The 19091-nt window shown below is 40.9% G+C and overlaps 2 protein-coding genes across 7 annotated transcripts; one reads left to right on the forward strand and one right to left on the reverse strand.

Annotated features, from left to right (window-relative positions):
* Nucleotides 1-665: 665 nt before the first annotated feature.
* LOC135496672 (polyhomeotic-like protein 2) lies at nt 666-13343 on the forward strand. 6 transcript variants are annotated; one of them, XM_064786120.1, is made up of 13 exons: nt 666-805; nt 1022-1514; nt 2690-2817; nt 3007-3273; nt 3692-4657; nt 5030-5135; nt 5483-5632; nt 7993-8117; nt 8456-8488; nt 9200-9280; nt 9742-9807; nt 10071-10217; nt 10424-13343. In XM_064786120.1, exons 2-13 carry the CDS (start codon nt 1043-1045, stop codon nt 10619-10621), a joined length of 2739 nt encoding a protein of 912 aa, XP_064642190.1. In that variant the 5' UTR covers nt 666-805; nt 1022-1042; the 3' UTR covers nt 10622-13343. The 6 variants fall into 6 exon arrangements, with proteins under 6 accessions (XP_064642190.1, XP_064642195.1, XP_064642191.1 ...); XM_064786125.1 differs by having other exon boundaries at nt 5483-5503; XM_064786121.1 differs by having other exon boundaries at nt 3692-4645.
* Nucleotides 13344-14095: 752 nt separating this feature from the next.
* Nucleotides 14096-19025, reverse strand: LOC135497179 (inhibitor of growth protein 5-like). The gene is made up of 7 exons (XM_064786926.1): nt 18733-19025; nt 17520-17591; nt 17041-17207; nt 16664-16787; nt 16322-16418; nt 16014-16170; nt 14096-15831 (listed from the first exon to the last, which is right to left on the reverse strand). Exons 1-7 carry the CDS (start codon nt 18767-18769, stop codon nt 15730-15732), a joined length of 756 nt encoding a protein of 251 aa, XP_064642996.1. The 5' UTR covers nt 18770-19025; the 3' UTR covers nt 14096-15729.
* Nucleotides 19026-19091: the final 66 nt, after the last annotated feature.

Below are 19091 nucleotides of genomic sequence, written 5' to 3' on the forward strand. Positions count from 1 at the left end.
CTGATTTAATTGGGAGCATATATAACGCCTCATTACATCGAAGACAAAAATGTTTACACCAAAAAAGGGAGGGTTTTTTGTGAGCTCCGAATCTCCCATCGAATACACTTAACAGTATTCTTAAAGCTGAACTGGCCGCTTTTAACGACTGGTTCGTAGGACTGGTTCATGATCCGGGTCACCCATCCTCGAATACCAGGGTCATTCATGTGGTCCTCCCTCGCACGCAAGCACGGTGTGTGAAAGCTCTCTGTAAAAACACAGGATGTGATTAGCCACTGGCCACCAGGGTTAATTAATTTAATTTTGATTAATTAACCCCTGGGAACCAGACCATCTTAAAAATTGTGCCTCCACATTCCAGCAAAGTTCTGAAGTAATTAGTTGATATGTCTGGTTACTCTAAGGTTCAGGTCAAATTCAAATTCAAATTAGTTTATTAATCAAGAGGCCCGGAGGGCAAAGGTACACATGGTACAATAGAAATACAATGATTTTGATTGAAAGTACATAAGACATACAAAGGGTACATGACAAAAGTAACAATATAAAGTCTACTACCGGGGTCAAACCTGGAGTAGATACTAGTAGGTGGTCAGCTTTAAGGCTGATAAGGCCTGGGAATGGGGAAATCCCACTGACGTCATTTTCCGCGGAGTGAAAGGATCTCCGTCATCATGGCCGCTGATTAATAAATTTTCACAACAAAAGTTTTTCTTTTTGCTGGAATATATCTTCTTCTGTGTGTGTAAAAGTGAATCTGAAATGTGCATTTAGTACATGAACTTTCAGAGTTTTGAACTGTGTAAGTTTCGTCGGTCTGGCTTTTGTAAATTATGCAAAAATGTCGTTCGGTTTTCGATTGTTTTGACTTTTGCAGTGCTGTGCTACTGCATGTAGGTGTGCATGCATGCATGCATATGCAGTCGGCCATGGTCATGGATGTGTGCTGTGTCAGACATCACACTGTCAGTGATACTGGTACATTTGTTATAACAAAACAATGATGATTTCTTTCCAGATCTAGTGACAACTACCAGAGATGTCCGAGTCTAGTTCAGCTGCGACATCCTCTTCTACAAGCACGCCTGGCAACGTCGTTAGTGCCATGACAGGCAACACAACACAGACATCAACGACTGCTTGCTCTCAGCCCCAGTCTAACCTGCGACCTCCATCCCAACCACCCCCTCAACAACATCCACAGCCACCACCACCACTACCACCTCCTTCTGTACCACAGCAACTGCAGCCTGCCATGCATCAGATGCAGCAGCATATGTCGCAGCCGCTGCAGTCTCTACAGCCACTACAGCCATCTCCGATGTCTCAGATGACCCAACAGTCACCGAACATGCAATCGCAAGCGGCGCAGAACATGCAGTCACCTGGGAATACACCAACGATCCGCTCGCCTCTGCCACAGGTTCAGGTGATTCATCACCAGAACGCCTACCTGCAACAGTTCTACACCCAGCAACAACAGTTCATGCTACAGAATGCTGCTGTCCAAGGTAACTTTCACCCTTTTGCTCTTTGGTACTGAGTTTTCACTGTTGCAAAGTGTTTGTTGTCTGTCAGTGTCGTCTGTTATCTGTTGACAATTTACAATGGCCTTTTACTTTAAAACCGCTAAAGCTATGACTAGCTTTAAACTTGGTACAGTTTAACACATGACCCTTTGGTCAGATGTCCTCTGGTTAACTCTGAGTTTTGCTCAAATATGATTCTTGTCTTGGCCTGCCTATGCAGGGCCACCGCCCTAGTGAAAATCTTTGCCACAGAGTGTGCAGTCTTGCATTTAAGTGCGTCAAACCGTGCGGATGTACAATGTAAACTTCGGGAGAATTGCATTTGAACTAGTCTGTGTCAGCTACACTATTCGTATATACCACCGAAGATTCCAGCACTCTATTTGAGAAAGAAGTGTCATTTAAGAATACATTGTACTTCATTTTCAATTGAAGAATCGATGATCATAATTAAATATTGATGATAAGGACAATAGCGTGTATCTGATGCAACAGAGAAAGCTAATATTGGGCTTGAAAAGATTGATTGTCTGCTTCCCTGAGGGAAAACGATAATAACAATGTACATACAGTAACATTAAAACTAGTAATGGCCAATGAGATCTGTCTCTTTCAATGAATTAATTTTTAATGACCTTTACCTTTCATGAGATTCGTTGGTACATTGTATGGCCAATATGTATTTTGATATTTACTTTGGGGGAGGGGGGGTATTCACATCCATGTCCATGTAGATCTCATTGTGCCCATTACTTTATACGGTGAACATTTCTTCTCCTTCTCAATCCTTGCCTATGCAGCCTTAACAGGAGACACTGGTTTCTATGGCAACCAGACAAGCAATTTATTTTCTCTGTACTGGATGGCCCGAGTTAGATGTCGGCTTTCGTCTGATTGATGATTGGCCTGTCTGTTGGGTTGGTAATTGTACATGTAGCAGTCATGGGGAAAGTATGCCATGTGTCTGGGATAGACTGCCAACTGCAGCCTTCTGGGGGGGGGGACAACTAGGGAATAATCTTACCCCAGCTTTCTAGTTGTGACTTAGTCCTCATAAACATTGCAATAGCCCTTAGTCAAGGGCAGTATGAAATTTTCTGTCCCTCGATGCATTGTGGCCATGTATTGTTATCCTATCCTTCTGTTCCTCCTTTCAGCCATGCAAGCCCGTGGTATCAACCCCCAGCAGTTAAACTTGGCACAGCTACGGCCTCAGTTGATGGACCCAAAGAACCAGACGATGATGTCTGCCCCTGTCTCTCTCAGCCAAGCAGTAAGACCAATGGTAATTGTTGCTATCTTTTACTATTCTATGTTATCATCGCCTTTTCAAGAGGGGATGTCATTTTCAAGAACAAAAGTTTATTCATGCAATCGCTCCACACAGAAGGGTGCTCGCCGTTAAGAACACCTTTTGACCAACTGCTTCTGATCTTTTTCACTGCATAGCTCAATTCGCTTTCAATGATTTTAGGTGAGCCTCTGTCAAGTGTCACAGCAGGGCAATCCGCAGCAGGGAATCTCCACAGCAAACTCAGTCAAGTCAGTCGTTGCCGGCAAACCAGGCACGATCACAACGCAAGCCACGCCTCAGATGATTGGCAGCAAACAAGTGCAATTACAGCAGCGGGGTCCTCAACCTCTGGTTATTGGCCAGCTCGGCAATATCAGCAATCTTGGTAATCTTGGGATCGGTATACCTGGCCAAAACTCGCAGAACACACAAGCTTTAGTGGCACAGGTTAGTGATTGTGACATTAATTGCCAAGAATTGGATTCAAAATTGTCCTGAAATGATCAAAATTGCCAAAACGCTCTGATGTAACAATTTGCTTGAAAAATTTAATTGATGGTCCCATTTGTATTTGTGTCATGGCGGATTCTAGGTCAGAATAAATTTTACATTTTCTGTGTTATCTAAATGAACTATAAGTCTGTAAACGAGTTGTAAACAGAACGATCAAAGTAATCATGGCAGTTACCAATCAGGTATTCCTGAATCCTACTATTTCCTGCCTTATTGTGAACACAATCTTACTTACATTATGCCTGGACTGGTAGGTCTTTCCATTATTGATGGTGTTGTTGATCCATGTCACTTTATTTAAGAGAGATTTTGTTGTATTCAGTTCCTTCAACAAATGTTTGGTGTCTTTCAGGGTAAAACACAAACAGTGACTGTTGCAGCCTCGCCACAACCTCAGGTGCTGAGCAGTCCAACACAGTTACGGTTTTCAGGGCCCCAGCTCGTGACAAACACGGGACAGATCATCACATCACAGCCAGCAATGCTGACCAGCCCGACTATGCTGAATCACCTCCAGGCCATGGCAACACTCCAACAGGGCATCCCAATGGCTCATCATCAACAGTTGGTGGGTGGTAGCCAATCGCCTGCTATCATTACGGGACAGCCACCTCTTTACATACGGACCACCGGACCGATCCAACAGCCTCAGGGTGTCGTTACAAACATTCAGGGTATCACGCAAATAAAGGGACGTCAGAATGCTGAGACAAATACGACAACGAACATGTTAACGAGGCCAATTATTACGCCTACTAAACACACAACTGCCAGTCAGACATCAAAACCTGCTTCTTTGCAAGGAAACCAGAAACCGCCGAGCATAAATGGATCGACCCAAACGTCAAATAATTTGTCGAAAGCTGGGAGTATTCTACCCAAACAAATAAGCCGTGTGAAAGGCAAAAGTCAGTCAAAACCTAGTTCTCCAGTTCCTCCCACTGCCATGGGGAAAGCCCAGTCGAAACCTAGCACACCCATCCCCCAACCATCACCTAGTCCTCCCACGTTCAAAAACCAGACTGAAATCAAGAAAGAGGCTAGTAAAGCACTCGCCACAAATGACAATAAAACAAATAAGACAGATTCTGTGAGTACAGGCACCGATATGGAAAAAATACCAGAAGCCCAGGTGCAAGTGCCCCCTGGTGAGAAGGAGAATAACTGTGTGGCGAGTGTGGAGACGCAGATGGAGGAGCATGACGAACCACCACAGCTGGAGAAGCAGAAGGCGATCGTTAAGCCACATGTTCTCACTCACATCATCGAGGGCTTCGTCATCCAAGAAGGGCCCGAGCCGTTCCCAGTAAGTAATAGGGTAAATCATCAATTATTATTCTCTTCTTTGTGTATTCGTATGCGTGTTGTGAGTCTGTGCCGAAGCTAGGGAGCTGACCTAAGCCCAGAATGTATCCTGCAAGTCTTCTAAATGTGTACAAGAAACCTTTAAGATCTGAAAGAACCTTTGTGGCCAGAAGCTACGGGTCGTGGAGAAAAAACTTGACTTGTCGCAAAGACAGCAATGGCCAGCCCTCTTTGTCACAACAAGACTGAATCCAAAAGCAGAGTTCAGCAGTCTCGGTCATTGAAAGACTACTTGAAATGTTAGCTGGTGTTCTAGGTGTTTTTGCTGTAGGCTGCTCTAACTTGTGTTCTGTTCAGTGTCTAAGAACTTGTGGTCGTGTTCCAGGTGCAGCGCTCATCTATCCTGACTGATATGATCCCACCGAAAATACCCCGCGTCGACAAGGAGTCTGAATCTGAAGAGAAAGGTGACGACAAGGAGATGTCCTTTGGTAAGATTCACAGTAAAGTCCACCTGAAGATGTGCCGCCAGCGAGTTAGAGTTGAGGTTCTTGCGCTTTTTAAAGCCAACCAGTCAAATATACCCTCCTGATTGGAGGCAGACCAAAGGGCTAAAGTTTGCAGTATTCATTTGCCTTTTGTGGAGAGGGGCCCGAATAATCGATGTTCTCAGACGAAAAGGGGGTTTACGCGTCCCCTATTAGATCTGCCACTGTCGGGCAGTTCAGCTGAACATGAAGATAAGATTTCTAGGTAAATCATACCTTAGAGGAAGTTCTTTCAGGACCGATGGTGTTCCACATATTGATTGATGTGATGTTGTTGTGTATCTTTTCAGATGGCAAGCAGACTCTGAAGTGTGAGTTCTGTGGAAAGGTGGCGCCTGCCCGCAAGTTTAAACGTTCAAAGCGTTTCTGTTCAATGGCTTGTACTAAGCGTTACAATGTTGGATGCTCGCGTCGCCTCGGACTGTTTGAGCCGAAAGGGAGTATGTGGCTATTTCTGTGTGATTCCTTTGTTTCAAAGCAACGCCAAGCAACAGAGAGACTTCTCATCCCCCGTTCGAATCAATCATATGTGACCCGTCACAGCAAAACCAGGCGCATGTCGCACAGAAGATGAGCCAAAGTGACACCAGGAGATAATGGAAGAAATTGATGTGCTCATATTTCACAAAAGGCAGACAATAGAGAATTGATCAAACAGTCCGTCTCAAGCTGCCAAGCTCAGAGCGACATGCGCCTAGTTTTGCTGTGACGGGTCACATATTCTGATGAGGCTTCAAAGAAAAACTTCAAAATCTTGTTCTTTGGAAGAGCTAATGAAAACGGCACAGTTTACTACGTAGTAATGGTAATTGGATGAGTATCGGCTGCAAAAAGCAGGGAATTCAGAATTGATCTGATGGGAGGTATTTGCCGGTGCCTGTCACTGGCCTACCAATTGATACAATAACAGGTTTTTTCCACATTAAAGTCCTTTGTACAAAAATAGTGAAAGAGGTCTTGTGATGCCATTCAAAAGACTTCCAGTAAATGAGACTTTATGGACTGATGGTGGTATTATTGACCATGCGTGGAACACAGAAATAGCCCAGGAAACCTTTTGACATGATCATCTGTGAAAAAAGCCCACCCTCAGCCTTTGCTAATGGTGCCATCCTTGATACTCCTTGGGGTAAATAATACATCTTCTGAAATAATCTCGGAAGCCTTCACAGTCCTGAAAATAGCAAGGTTAGGCGTAACACAAATTTCGAATCGTGTTACAACAAAGGCCTTTGTTTTATTGTTGTATTGGGATCTCTGTTGCTTGGTGTTGTAAAGCTTGTCCTAGAAAGTCATCAGACATCTGGGTGTCGATTTTTTTCCCGCCCGTTTGGGCAAATGTCCTAATAGAGACTAAAACGTTGTGGTCAAGTAACTTAAAGATCCCGCACGGGTTGAAAGTGTAACTCTTCATAGTGGCCTCGCATCTCAAATATGCTGTATAAGTAAACAGAACAAAACTGGACGGTGAACGTTAAAGACATTTTGATGAATATATAACTTTCTTGGGCAAGCTCACTATAAATACTTGTCTCTCAGATCAATTTTAAAGAAAACTTTTTAAGTTGTGGATGATTGAGTAAAGACTTCTGGTTGTCTGATTTGGTCAGTCTGGAATGTCTATTCTCCAGGGCCTGGAAGTGTTCTGGTGAGATCTCGAGAGACTTGTGTTAAGTACAGAGTGTTTGAGGTTCAGGTAGGCTCACACATTACATGGTTGCCTGTAACTTTCATCTAAATGATATGCTCCTGATTATAGAACTTGACACCCTTGAACTGATTGAAACATTTCGAATATCATCACTTCAACTTCTCAACTATTGGAAGGTTTTTTGCTGGTGTCTGTACTGTGCTTTCTGAATGACTGAGCCCAGCAGTCAGCTTTGGGTCTTTAAGCAGCAGAGGTAGCAAGCAGTGTCTGGCTTGAAACCATAAGATGTGTGAGCTTACTTGAATAAGGAGTGTGGGATTGACTTTTCCCGTCCTATGTGTCCTCTGTGATTTGCATCCTCATTTCAGATCATTCCCAGCTTTAAAAGGAGGACTGAAGGAAACCTTCATTTATGACTTCAGTCTTTCTCACTGGTTGTCATAGTCAATGTATACTTCTGGCTCATTGTTTGGTGGTTCAGCTGGACTTCATCTTCCCACCCTGTCTTGCAACGGTAAAACTTGCCAACTCTGGAAACTCTGAAACGGATAAAAAATGCCAAAAATCTGACAAGCAGTCAAACTAAGACACAATCCCTTCTGTTATTTTTAAAAAAGAAGTCCAATGTGCTGCTTGAATGGTACCATTTTGTGTTCTTATTCGTGAGTTTTACTGTCAGTCCTTCAAGCTGCGTCCTCAGCACGAATGTTTCTACCGATTGACTTCCTTTTTAACCTAGCATCTTTTTATCGTCACATTCTGTTGCTTTGTGTGTTGGAAGTTAATGAGTAGATTGATCGAGTTGAAAGGACTATGAAGTGTTAGATTCGCTAGTGGAATTTAGAGCAGGTTTGTTGAGCTTCTCTGATTTTGAACAGCATATTGACCAAGTTCTCTGACTGGCTTGACGACAGAGGGTCATGAAGATACAGCAGAACCTCTCTGTTAAGGACACCCATGGGACTGACTAATGCTGTATGTCCCAAGGGTGCCTTGGATGACTTCGATACTTTCCCAAAATATCATAGGTGTCGATGGACTGATTTGGAATGGAAGTCAATAAAAATTGTACTTTTCAGTACAATTGATTGGTAATTGGCATAGAGCAAGACAGATCTTTGAGTATTGAGTATTTTCTTTACTTTTTAGGTGGCCCAGGGAAACCATTCTCCAAGAAGAGGCATGCGCTGAAGTTACGGAATAAAGGCTGGCGGCGAGGCCAGGGTGGTCGATTGGCGTACACTATTGCACAACAACAGAAACAACAACAGGAGGTATGTAGCGAAAACTTTAGATTCGTTTTTTGCCTCGCGCTCTTCCGGGGTTGAGACCTACTAAAAACAGCAGTCACAATATCTGATTATTTCTCCACTAAACTCCATCTTAAAAGCCTCCGAACTTTTGTCTGTCAGAAATTCAAGGTGCTGATACCTTTAGCCAAAGTTACTGTAAAACTTGAAATATTCTGTGCTTTGGCTTGAACGTTGGTTTTCAACTGTTTACTTTCGAGCAAAGGTGAAAAGTAAATGAAAAAACACATTCTTCAGTTTGTGAAAATACAAGGTGGGTGATATTTAGGGGGTTAGAAATCTAAAATCGGCCTTGATTTCAGGTGCTCAAATTCACTCGCTGTGTACCTGTGAAGGTGAGACATTTGTCAGTCTGTTATGAAGTGATACTATAGCGTTAAAGTTGTTAGTTATAAGTTTTCTCCAGCATTTTCCTACCCATCCCATTTACTCTGTTTATGAATTGTCCATCGTTTCTGCTGTGAAGATGACTTTGTCCGGCTTTCATTAACGTTTCATCGCTGAAATTAGGAAAATTAGTTTGCATGTTTTCGAAATGTGAACTGTCAGTTTCGTTGATTATCTTGAAGGTACATGTAGTAGTGTTCATTGATATTCTTTCCTTGTTTTTGTTCTCCTACGTATTGGTCATTCCCAGCTCTTCTTTTGAAAAGGAGACACATCTCACATCACATCCAGTTCGTGTGTCCTTCCTACTTGTTTTACATTCCAACTGCATGTGATTGCCATTGATAAGAGTTTCTCCTCGTTCTGACTCCCCCTAATCTAAATGAACTAGAGTTATTTGTCTTTGTATAACCAAGTTTCTCAGTTTCTTGAATGAAAGTAAAAAGTTTAGAACTTATTGATTTAGTTACAATACATCGATGACTCGCTGTTTTCATTTGTTAAATGAGAAAAAGTTCATTGCTGGTGTTAAGCTGTGTAAGCATCACCAGTATTTTGGTATAGAACATTTAAACATCACTCTCTCATTATAAGGTGTTTACTGTGATGTAAAACTAGTGTCGCTGGTTTCCTATGTCTATTGAATCTGTTTTTAAAAGCTGCGTGGATCACATCGACGAACTTCCACCAAATCAAAGCCTGATAATCACGGAACGCGGCCTCATGATTTACAGGTCTATGTAAGTTATTGTGGACCTAAATCTAGTTGTATCTCTTGTCTTGTGAAAGTGAAATCATCAGATTTGGTCTTTTTTGTGCTGGTTCAGCAATGTTCCGTGCCTGCTGGCACTCACTATAAAACGCCATCTATTATATTAACCTGTGAATGAACATTTCAGCTTTTCTATGACGATTTGATTACGAATGACGTGAAAGTTATTTGAGGTTTTCAGCACTGATACCTTGTTGCTAGTTTATATCCCATTGATCAGGTGTAACCGAGAGGCCATTCTCAATGTGTACTGCCATGTTCAAGCTCTGACTTTACACAACACTGCTACTAGTCTTTTTTGGCAACAGCTGGTCAATCTGGGGCGGGTGTCAAGATTTACAGGTTAAGCATCGGTCTTGGTGGCACCCGAATTTCTCTCTAATTCAAAGCAATGTATGCTTTAGTCTGACTGTCATGCTTGTTTTCCAGCACCATGGGCCAGGTGGCCGACCTCCATCCAACACAAGCCCCGATGCCACCAAGTTCCCACTTTATGTAAGTTGATCCTACAAACTATTCCTCTCATATGTACTGAAGAATGAGTGATTACAAGTTAACAAGTCCTGTTTGTCAGTTGGCTGCACTTTCTGACTTGGCCGCTTGGGAGTTTTTGCATGCATCTCGGCTTTAGTTTCTACTCCTGTTTGGCAAAGATGCTCGATTGGCCAATAAACATGTGGCTATTTCATTGTTTTTCACTCAAATCACAAGTATTTTTGTGCAACTCACTCGGAATATTGTTGTTTGTTTCCTTGCAGCCACCCGAACAGACGAGTGACAGCAGCTCACAGTCGGGCCGTGATGACACATCATCACCGGCGACGCCCGTACAACAGGACTACAGTCCTGAGCTGATGGATGTGGAGGAAGAGGATTGTGAACAGAAGCATCCCTCCAAGTGGACAGTAAGATATTCTTGTCACCTCCTTAGTTCCAATACCTTTTGTTGATGAATATTCTATATACCGTAAACCCGGCAATATTCTTGAGCTTTTCATATCACAATTTCATGAAATTACAACTTTGGCTCAAATGGTTGATGATGTTTCTAAGTCCTGTTGATGGTTTTTGGTTTGCCCCAATGGTGACTAATCTGTGTTTCCTATTTCAGGTGGATGAAGTGTATGAGTTTATCAGATTATTACCAGGTTGTGACACGCATGCGTATGAGTTTAAACAACAGGAGATTGACGGTCAGGCGCTGTTGCTACTGAAAGAAGACCATCTGATGTCTGCCATGAACATTAAACTTGGCCCCGCATTGAAGATATGTGCCAGGATTAATTCACTGAAGGAGGAGTTAGCGTAGAGAATTGTGGACAAGGATGGCTGCTTCTTCAGCTCATCGATAGGGACAAGAACATATGCTTGATATAGGTAAAGAACTTATTACAGCTTGTGATTTCAATGGTGCTTGCACTGGTGCTGTTGAGACCTACTCAAGTTCAATACACGATGTGGGAAGTGATTGTTCAAAACAAATTTTGTCACCAATGTTGGTGTAAACTTAACTTGGTGTTGAGTCTAATGGATATAACGTAGGGAGATAAGGCCAAGTTAACGCCTCTGTTGGTGGCAAATCTTGTTATGAACAACCATGCCCTATATCTGCTCTAAACAAACTAACTTACATCAGAGTTACAGATGTCAATTTCCTTGATGATCTGAATTGTTCACGCCTGCTCCAATTTCATGAGATTTTACTATTTATTCTTAAACTGTTTGAATGTTTTTATTTCTGAAAGACTACTATTGAGATTATTGTAGGATCCATGTCACGAGATGTGTGCAAAATGCTAAGAGGGAAAGCTTTATGAGCCTCAGAGGTTATTTCTGACAATGACGATATGTTTAGTGCCATACCGATAATGATTCCTCTGCATGATAAGCTTATGACACAGATATACTTATGATGGTGAACTGTATGACTTAGTGTTTCAGCTAGAAATTTACCTATAAACAGAATTTCACCTTTAAAGAAATAAGAAACATGCAGTCTCTTGAGGGTTTGGCTTTAAGACAATTTGAAATGTTCAAGAACCTTTTTTGCTGTTGGTGCGTAATGAGTCAGTCTGATATTCACATGGGCATTTCTTTAGAGGATTTTTTGGTGCATTGTTGCATGCAAATAGACAAGGTGGGATATTTTTGAGATGGTGGACAATTTATTTTGGTTGCATATGATGCCGATAGATGCTCTTTTTATATATTGTTATTTAATGATATTGAATGATGTGGTACCCTGTGAGGGTCTTAGAGCTGACTGACAGGAACATTTTCCTCAGATTCTCATGTGTCATGAGTTGTGGCAAGTTCATCGAGCAAATTAGTCTACACATATTTCCATGTTGATTAATGAATGTACCTGCAGTTTAAGTGCACTCGCACCGATAAATATTGCGGCGGAAATTGTCTGTGGAAAATACTTGTGATGACAAGATATCGGCTGCTGATACTCTACTGTCAACCTGCACATATTTGGTTGCCTTTTGTGATCAAGTTCTTGTGAGTGTGCAGATAATTGCAAAAAGAAAAGCTAATGGAAATACTGTAACCTGTTTGTCAAAATGCTAAATGACAATTTGCCAGAGTTGCTATTTCATATTAAATCGGCTGCAAATATTTCAGTTGGACAGTTAATTCAAAATGATGTGTCAGAATTGGGTACCATTTGCATAAACATAATGTGACATAGAGATGATTGATAACATAATAATGTTTTAGGTACATTTTGAAACCTTTTGAAGCACGTAATTGATGTTGAGTAAATAATGTATTTAATGGTATATATGATATCTGCGAGAGAAAAATGTTAGTAGTCATTCTTGTGCTTGGATGTGAATGTAGCTTTAGATGAATGTTGTAATCAGTGGTAATTCCTATATTTGACGAGTTGAGTTAGTTCGAGTGCATGTTTTTAGTGACTCCAGCTATATCGATGCTCCAAGAGCACATCGGTGCTACCAGTGGATGAGTAGGCCTTTAGAAAGTTTCTCATAGAATGTCTGTTGTCGTTTTTTCTCTCTTTGGTGGTCACATTTCTTTACTGTCACTTATATGGGAAAATGTTTATGAAGTTTCTGTTTGAGTCGAAGAAAAGGTTTGGTAGAAGTTACCAGTAGGTCACAAAGTACAGATGTATCCCTGTATCTGCACAAGAACCATGTCAAGTGGCCTTTGTAATTCATTTTGCTATTTCCGGGACGTTTTGGTGCCCTGAACCAGCTGTGAAGATCCTAACCTGATATCACTGCCATTTTTGAGATTCTCCGATCAACTGACTGGTTGGGCGCTTACACGTTACGATTGCAGTCACTGGGTCTGATTGTTTAAATATCGATAACCACCTGAGCTATTGACTTGACACTTAGTACACGTGAACCCCAGGGTCAGGTGACCTCTGACACCAAATTTTATTTTGATCTAATTTTCAACTTTGCTACTAATTGAACAAAAGTGAATGTGTAAAAAATGCATTTCATCAGGTACAAGAATGCTTCATGTATGTAATCATCAATACTATTACTCATTCAGTATATTCTACCTTGTAGTGTAGAGGCCACCTGTGCATGATACACTTATATACTTGCGTCTAAACCATTGTAACTTAATATCTATAAAATATGTCACTAACCATGCTTGCTAAAAAAATTACTGCAATGATTTCTTACCTAATTTTCACTTTGATATTTATTTTAAATCTCATTTGACTAATGCTTTGAAATGGTAGTTTTCATCACTTTTGGTTAAAACTTTGTGGTGGGCTGAAGCCTGGCGTCCTTGGACCTTTTGTGCATTGGCCTTGTTATAAAGACATAACATTATTAGCTATCGTGTTAAAACCCTGAAAAAATTATATGGTATAAGCACATTTTCATTATGACCAGTTTTGACTACTAGCTTACTGTCATCTCCTCAGTGCTACTCCTCAACCTCGTAGTCTTTTGTTATCCGTTTCTTTGTTATAGTGTTTTTAGTACTTCTTTATGTACATGTATAATTGTCAGTCATCAAATAAAAAGAAAACCCGTTAAAAACATCTTTCACTCAATTTTGTTGGCTAAACTGACTTCATCTCTTTGTTGGAGGAGCATCCTTGATGATACTGACATCAGAATTTTGTCACCTCATGAATAGTAGTGACACCAGCTCTACGATAGTTAATGCAGTTAACAGAACCTACTCCGATCACGGCGTTCATGGTCATACATGTACCTCATTGCAGGAGACCCTGGCTTCTCCATTTTATGCATGACTCTAGGGCTCGAGATGACATGCACACCAGGGCCTACTGCCTTAGGCTGAGATATCATCTCGCCATGCTTGTGACGACAGGTACAACGTACTAGGCCGTCTCTTCTATACCGCAGGCACAAGGGCCTAACGAAAAGATCTTGGATTGGCCAATCGTAAAATCCGAATTGTAACAGCTACTGTCATCAGCTTGGTGGTGACACTGACAGTGTCCAGGACGAGTGAAGCCCGCTGGCAACTACTTTTCAGATCTTGGACATTGTAGCAGCTACATGTACTGTCATCAGATTGGTTGTGACGTGGTCTCTACAGAGGACATGCCGTCTATTGTCCGAATGCGCAATTCCCTTACCCGGCACTGAGGCACAGCCTCAAAAGAACCCTTCAGACGTCAGTCGCTAGCATTGAAGATGTTGGGGTATTTGCTGATCACTTCGAACAGTATTTTGACCAGGCACACAGCAGACATCACAGCTTCATGGATCAGAATCACATCCACATTTCACACAAAAAGGTAAAGTGAGACATCTTTCAGTTATACATATATACACTATTTATTCATACAAAAATAACTCTTGAACAGATATGATTGAGGTCTTACATGTATACTCATCCCATTCACTTGTACACAAATATACAAATATACAAGAATAGAGCTGGCTTGAAACCAAACCAACCTCCTCCCTCCCCCTCCCAAGACGACAACTAATCTTCTGACGGAACGGCCAGCATAACAGATGGAGACGAATCTTCCACATGTTTCAAGTCCGACAAATATCGGTGTGAAAACGAATTCACCGACTTTAAAATGCCATTTTAGAACTTCTGGAGTCGCATTTTTTAAATCAAGCAAGACAAACATCAACCAATAAGTTTCAATTTTAGTGTCTTACATGACAGCAGGGACCCCAAAACCCCTTCGCCCAGTAATTAGAAAAGATCAAGAAACTGACCATCAACTAGGATAAATGGACCCTAAAAATCTCTTGGATAATTGCAATATAGTTCAGCTGAACAAAGCGTGGTTTTTTGTGCTTTCTTGGATCAAAGAGTACCAATTTAGACGATGTTACGTATAAAGCTCTTTTAAAATGACAGCACAAAGTTTCTGATTTACCAATACCATGAACACGTTAAATATTACTTACATGTAGTTACTCTCGGTCATATCTCGGATATGTGGAGAGTAGTATAAAGGCCACACACCAGATTAAATAAAACATAATCATTGGCTTTAAAATATGATTAGGATACAATTTACACAATATTTACAATGGCTACTATGTGAGAAAGTAGATAACACAAACTTATTAATCAGAAACAGGAAAGAGCCACTGTGCCTGGTTCCTCATAAAACTAGATCTGAAGAAATTGTACCAACTATAACAAAACATGATTTACCAAGGGGAATTAGAAACTCACGATTCATGGCCGAGTGTAGGCCTCAACATCAATCACAAACTTTCTACAATGAACACAAATAAAGCTGAACTTGAACACAACATTTTCATAAACACTATCACTATGAAGAATCACCTGGGTTAAGGTAGGAACATGCCATGAAATATAGAAGATATACATGAGAATACATGTAGAAGTCACAGAATATCATGCAGGGAAATGTGAAAGCCATAATACTGTACATTGATGGCTGGGTTTACATACGATTCATGTTGAGTTTACATAAGGTTCATCATGATGTCACAATCCACGAGCATGTTCGTCAATCATTCAATGGGGTAAATTGCAGATTGATCAAATATGCCAATATTTGAAGCGGTAAACATTTCCCAGTATACGGTACTACACGAGATAAGCTGCTCATTTCCCTTCAAAATGTGAGCACTTCTCTTCATTAATACCAATTAATAGTTGCTTTTTTAATACCAGTAGTACTTTCCACTAATCAGGGTATGCATCAGAGCGATCAACAACAACTGTCTCCTATAAGGTCTCCACAGAGGCACTCTAGGGTCCCAAGTGGCTGCTGTTATTTCAGTGCTCAACTAAGCTCGACCTGTGAAGGTAAAACAACGATCAGACCAGGGTTCGAACAGACGACACTTGGATTTAGAGTCTAGACACCTCAACCAGTAGGTCACATCACAGTTCAACAAGCGCCATGAAATCACATTTGTTTGGTTCCAATGAAGCAGGCTATGTTTATTTCTTCTTGCGTTCGACTGTACATTTTGGACAATACCACTTCCCTTTGGGTTTGGTAGTCAGGCCAACACATGCAAAGTGAAACCACTCTATTGGACACTGAAACAGAAGGATGGAAAACTGTAACATAAACAAGTCATGGCCCAGCAGACAATGCTGATTTGATACTATGAGTCTTATGACTAAATGTAGGCAACGCAGCATTTGGAAAATACCAATTTTTCACATCCTGGACATCACAGCTTGGCTACAAGTTAGGAGAGCACTGATAGTATACTTACATCTTGATTATCACAGCCTATCATTTCTCCATAGGAGACTTGATGACACAGACAGTACGTTGGCTCATTGGGGTCGACCGGCATATCCAGGACATCTGACGGGTGTGTGATCGATATGGGGATAGCAGGGACAGTCGGTGTAGTCTCAATATCAGGCCTACAAGAGAAATATCAGAAAATGGATACCGCGAAACCAAGCCTACCAAACTGGCAAAACCACAACACTAGCGCAGAGTCATCCACTGCCATACTATCAGCTCCTAACTATTCACTACGTCAACTTTCATGGATGAAAAAGGATTACTCACTGGAGTGGCAACTGAGATTTTCGTTTTTTCTTCTTTGGTATTTCATCATCATAATCGTCTTTCTGATTTTTCTTCTTTTTCTTGTCGCCCTTTTTCCCTGCAGACAAGATTTTGAAACAAGGTCAAGTCAACCACATTTAAAGGACTTTGAATAAAGAGAGCCATTTGTCTGGGCTACGTTTAGAGGTTAAAAGGTTAGAAGTCCTTACATAACTTAGCTCATGTTAAAAGATACTTCTGGATTGACAATGTTGTCACCTATTGCTCTAGTAGGTAACACTTCTACTGCACTAAATTGTCTACAGGTTAAAAAACCCAAGAACCAAATAAATGCTGGAATACCTTTCTCCGGTTCAGATGTTCCTCCACCAGGCACGACACCACTTTTGGCACTAACCGCTTTTTCTTTCAGTTCGGCTTCAAATCTAGCTAAATCCGAATCCAACCTTCGTATATGCTTATCAACCTGCAGAAAACGCATCGATTTCAAACTTAATAGCAATTGAAAACTGAAAAGTACAGTGCTGATTATCAATAGGAACCACTATTCTATCATCCCAAGTGAGCCACAACAGAAATTTGGGCCCAATGTAGTTTTAAACAGTGCCATTGATTATTGTCAATGAATTCAGTAAACAGCATCACTTCATTTCTGAATAAACAAACAATGAACTAGGGTGAGAACCAATAGACACCCGGCCCATTTCATATTCACCTACCATCTCATATGTTTGCATGGCTAACTGCACTTTATCATCTCCAAATTCTCTACTCTTTTGGAATAGCTTTTGTATATCTGTGATCTGTTCCGTGCGCTTATCTGGTGAAAGACGTTTCACAGTCGTCATGTAACAATCCACCATTGAGTCCACTTCTGTTATCACATCTAAAAACAAACAAGGGAAGAACGTTAAGGGATTTCGCAGTTTTTTCAAGTCTTTCACATACTTTCAATTTAGCATTTTGACAGCCCTGTTACAGTGTCAGTTACTTCAAGTTGCAGATTTTTGGCAGGAAGTCACTCTATTAGAACGGAACAAAGTTTACTTTAGCACTGAACTGTATGATAGGTTAGTTGAACTGAAATTTGTTTATAATAGCAGCTCAACCTTACAATGGGGCAATTGTGACTGCAATAGAATGTCATATAGACAGGGAATAAGACCTGAAATGGAGGAGAGCTGCAATAATAACAAACCTTGGGATCGTGTGTCTAGGTCCCGCATCAAGTTAAAGTTACGCTGTAGTTCCATGGGTAAGCTTTCCAAGCCTGCAAAAGAGGAGCATACCCTCAGAAAAACTTAACTTTGAGTGACGTGAACCAAACCAAGCAAATTGGCCTTTTAGCACAAATAAAACTATTTGAACGATTACTGATTAGCCTAGGTCAAACTTGCACTTTTCTTGAACTGACTGACGGGATACACCTGTTCCCTCTCTGGATGAGTGAACGGCATAACTCACACCCTAACTGTGTTGTATGTTAGATAATGTTACAACTAAGAGTGTACCACTACCAGTACAACAAAACATTGCTGGATCAATTGAATCTCCTGTTTCATTTAACTTCAATCATGTCATATTACAACTTACAAAACATACCACAGGACAATTGGTGTCCAACTCTAACAATAGAATGCCATCAAATGCTGATCCCCATTCATTTTCATGTCTTTACCACAATAGATAATAAGTTGAATTACAAATACAACCACTTGTTCTTTTGAATTGTTCCTCCTTCAAGTTCAACATCATCAATCAATTCATTCAATGCAGGGGTCAATATGGATAGGATTGGACAAGGTGGTTGTGAATGAATTGAATTGAATCAATGAATGGGCTTCCACTTCGAGTTTCGTTTTAGTTGATGCGAGTTGGTATAAATGCCAAATTAAGAGTAAATGCCGTCCTTGGTAATTGAAGTCTGAAGATCATTACTGTTGTACATTATTTATTTTTTTTAAATACTTGAGATTTCAACTTCAAGGTTATCGACAACAACAAGCCAAGGCAGGGAATGCCTCACAGTCACAACCTTGCTTGGAAGACCAACCCAAGCACCAATTCGTTTTTTCAACCTGAACAAGGAGAAGAACATAGGATAGAAACAGAGGTTGCGTCGCAGGCAATATCATGAATATAAAAGAGAATGAATGGTACAGCAAAGGAGAAGAGAACGACACTTCATTTGGGCGGATTTTTAGCGCCAAGAAAATATAACGACACTCCACTGGGATGCACAAATCGACGCGCGGGCTGCCAAACGGGTCACTTTTTGATGGCCCTTTTCGCAGCGGTCAAGCACAGTTACGACTTCATCTTGGTAGCAACGCGTAGTTAGAACGTGTCTTTATTAAATGGTTATCAAAACCGTATAGTATATTTCCGGGTAATTGAGATTTTTTACTTACTATCCAGGTAGTGCTCGAGATACATTGCTGTCGCCATTTTCGCTCCCAAAAGTAAAGTCGAAATCACGTGACCTGCAAGATTCTCATTAACTTTTTACAACTTGAAGGAAATATTGAATATCCTGGCGAAGTTACAGTTACTCGATCCCAAATTTTAGTAGAATATACAAGGTACAAATGGGCACGTTTAACAACTAACGAAAGCAACTCAAGTATTTCCTTTACAGCGAAATAAAGATAGAAAAGGTGAAGTTTATAAAAGTCTCTGCTCGAAAATCTCGAGATTTCTCACGCACCTCGCGAGATGTCTAGGGAACTAAATTGCGTACGGTAGGCGTAGTTCATAACGATACAATAGG

The sequence above is a fragment of the Lineus longissimus genome, chromosome 12 (assembly GCF_910592395.1).
Source record: "Lineus longissimus chromosome 12, tnLinLong1.2, whole genome shotgun sequence".
Lineage (NCBI taxonomy): Eukaryota > Metazoa > Nemertea > Pilidiophora > Heteronemertea > Lineidae > Lineus > Lineus longissimus.

Bases quoted from the DNA above. Each gene is read 5' to 3' on its own strand.
- LOC135496672 (XM_064786120.1), top strand. From the start codon at position 1,043: ATGTCCGAGTCTAGTTCAGCTGCGACATCCTCTTCTACAAGCACGCCT. The intron at 2,818-3,006 runs GTAATTGTTGCT...CAATGATTTTAG, and splicing joins GCCAAGCAGTAAGACCAATG to GTGAGCCTCTGTCAAGTGTC. The intron at 9,281-9,741 runs GTAAGTTATTGT...CTTGTTTTCCAG, and splicing joins CTCATGATTTACAGGTCTAT to CACCATGGGCCAGGTGGCCG.
- LOC135497179 (XM_064786926.1), bottom strand. From the start codon at position 18,769: ATGGCGACAGCAATGTATCTCGAGCACTACCTGGATA. The intron at 17,592-18,732 runs GTAAGTAAAAAA...CCTCTTTTGCAG, and splicing joins TCTCGAGCACTACCTGGATA to GCTTGGAAAGCTTACCCATG. The intron at 16,788-17,040 runs GTAGGTGAATAT...CGTTTTCTGCAG, and splicing joins CCATGCAAACATATGAGATG to GTTGATAAGCATATACGAAG.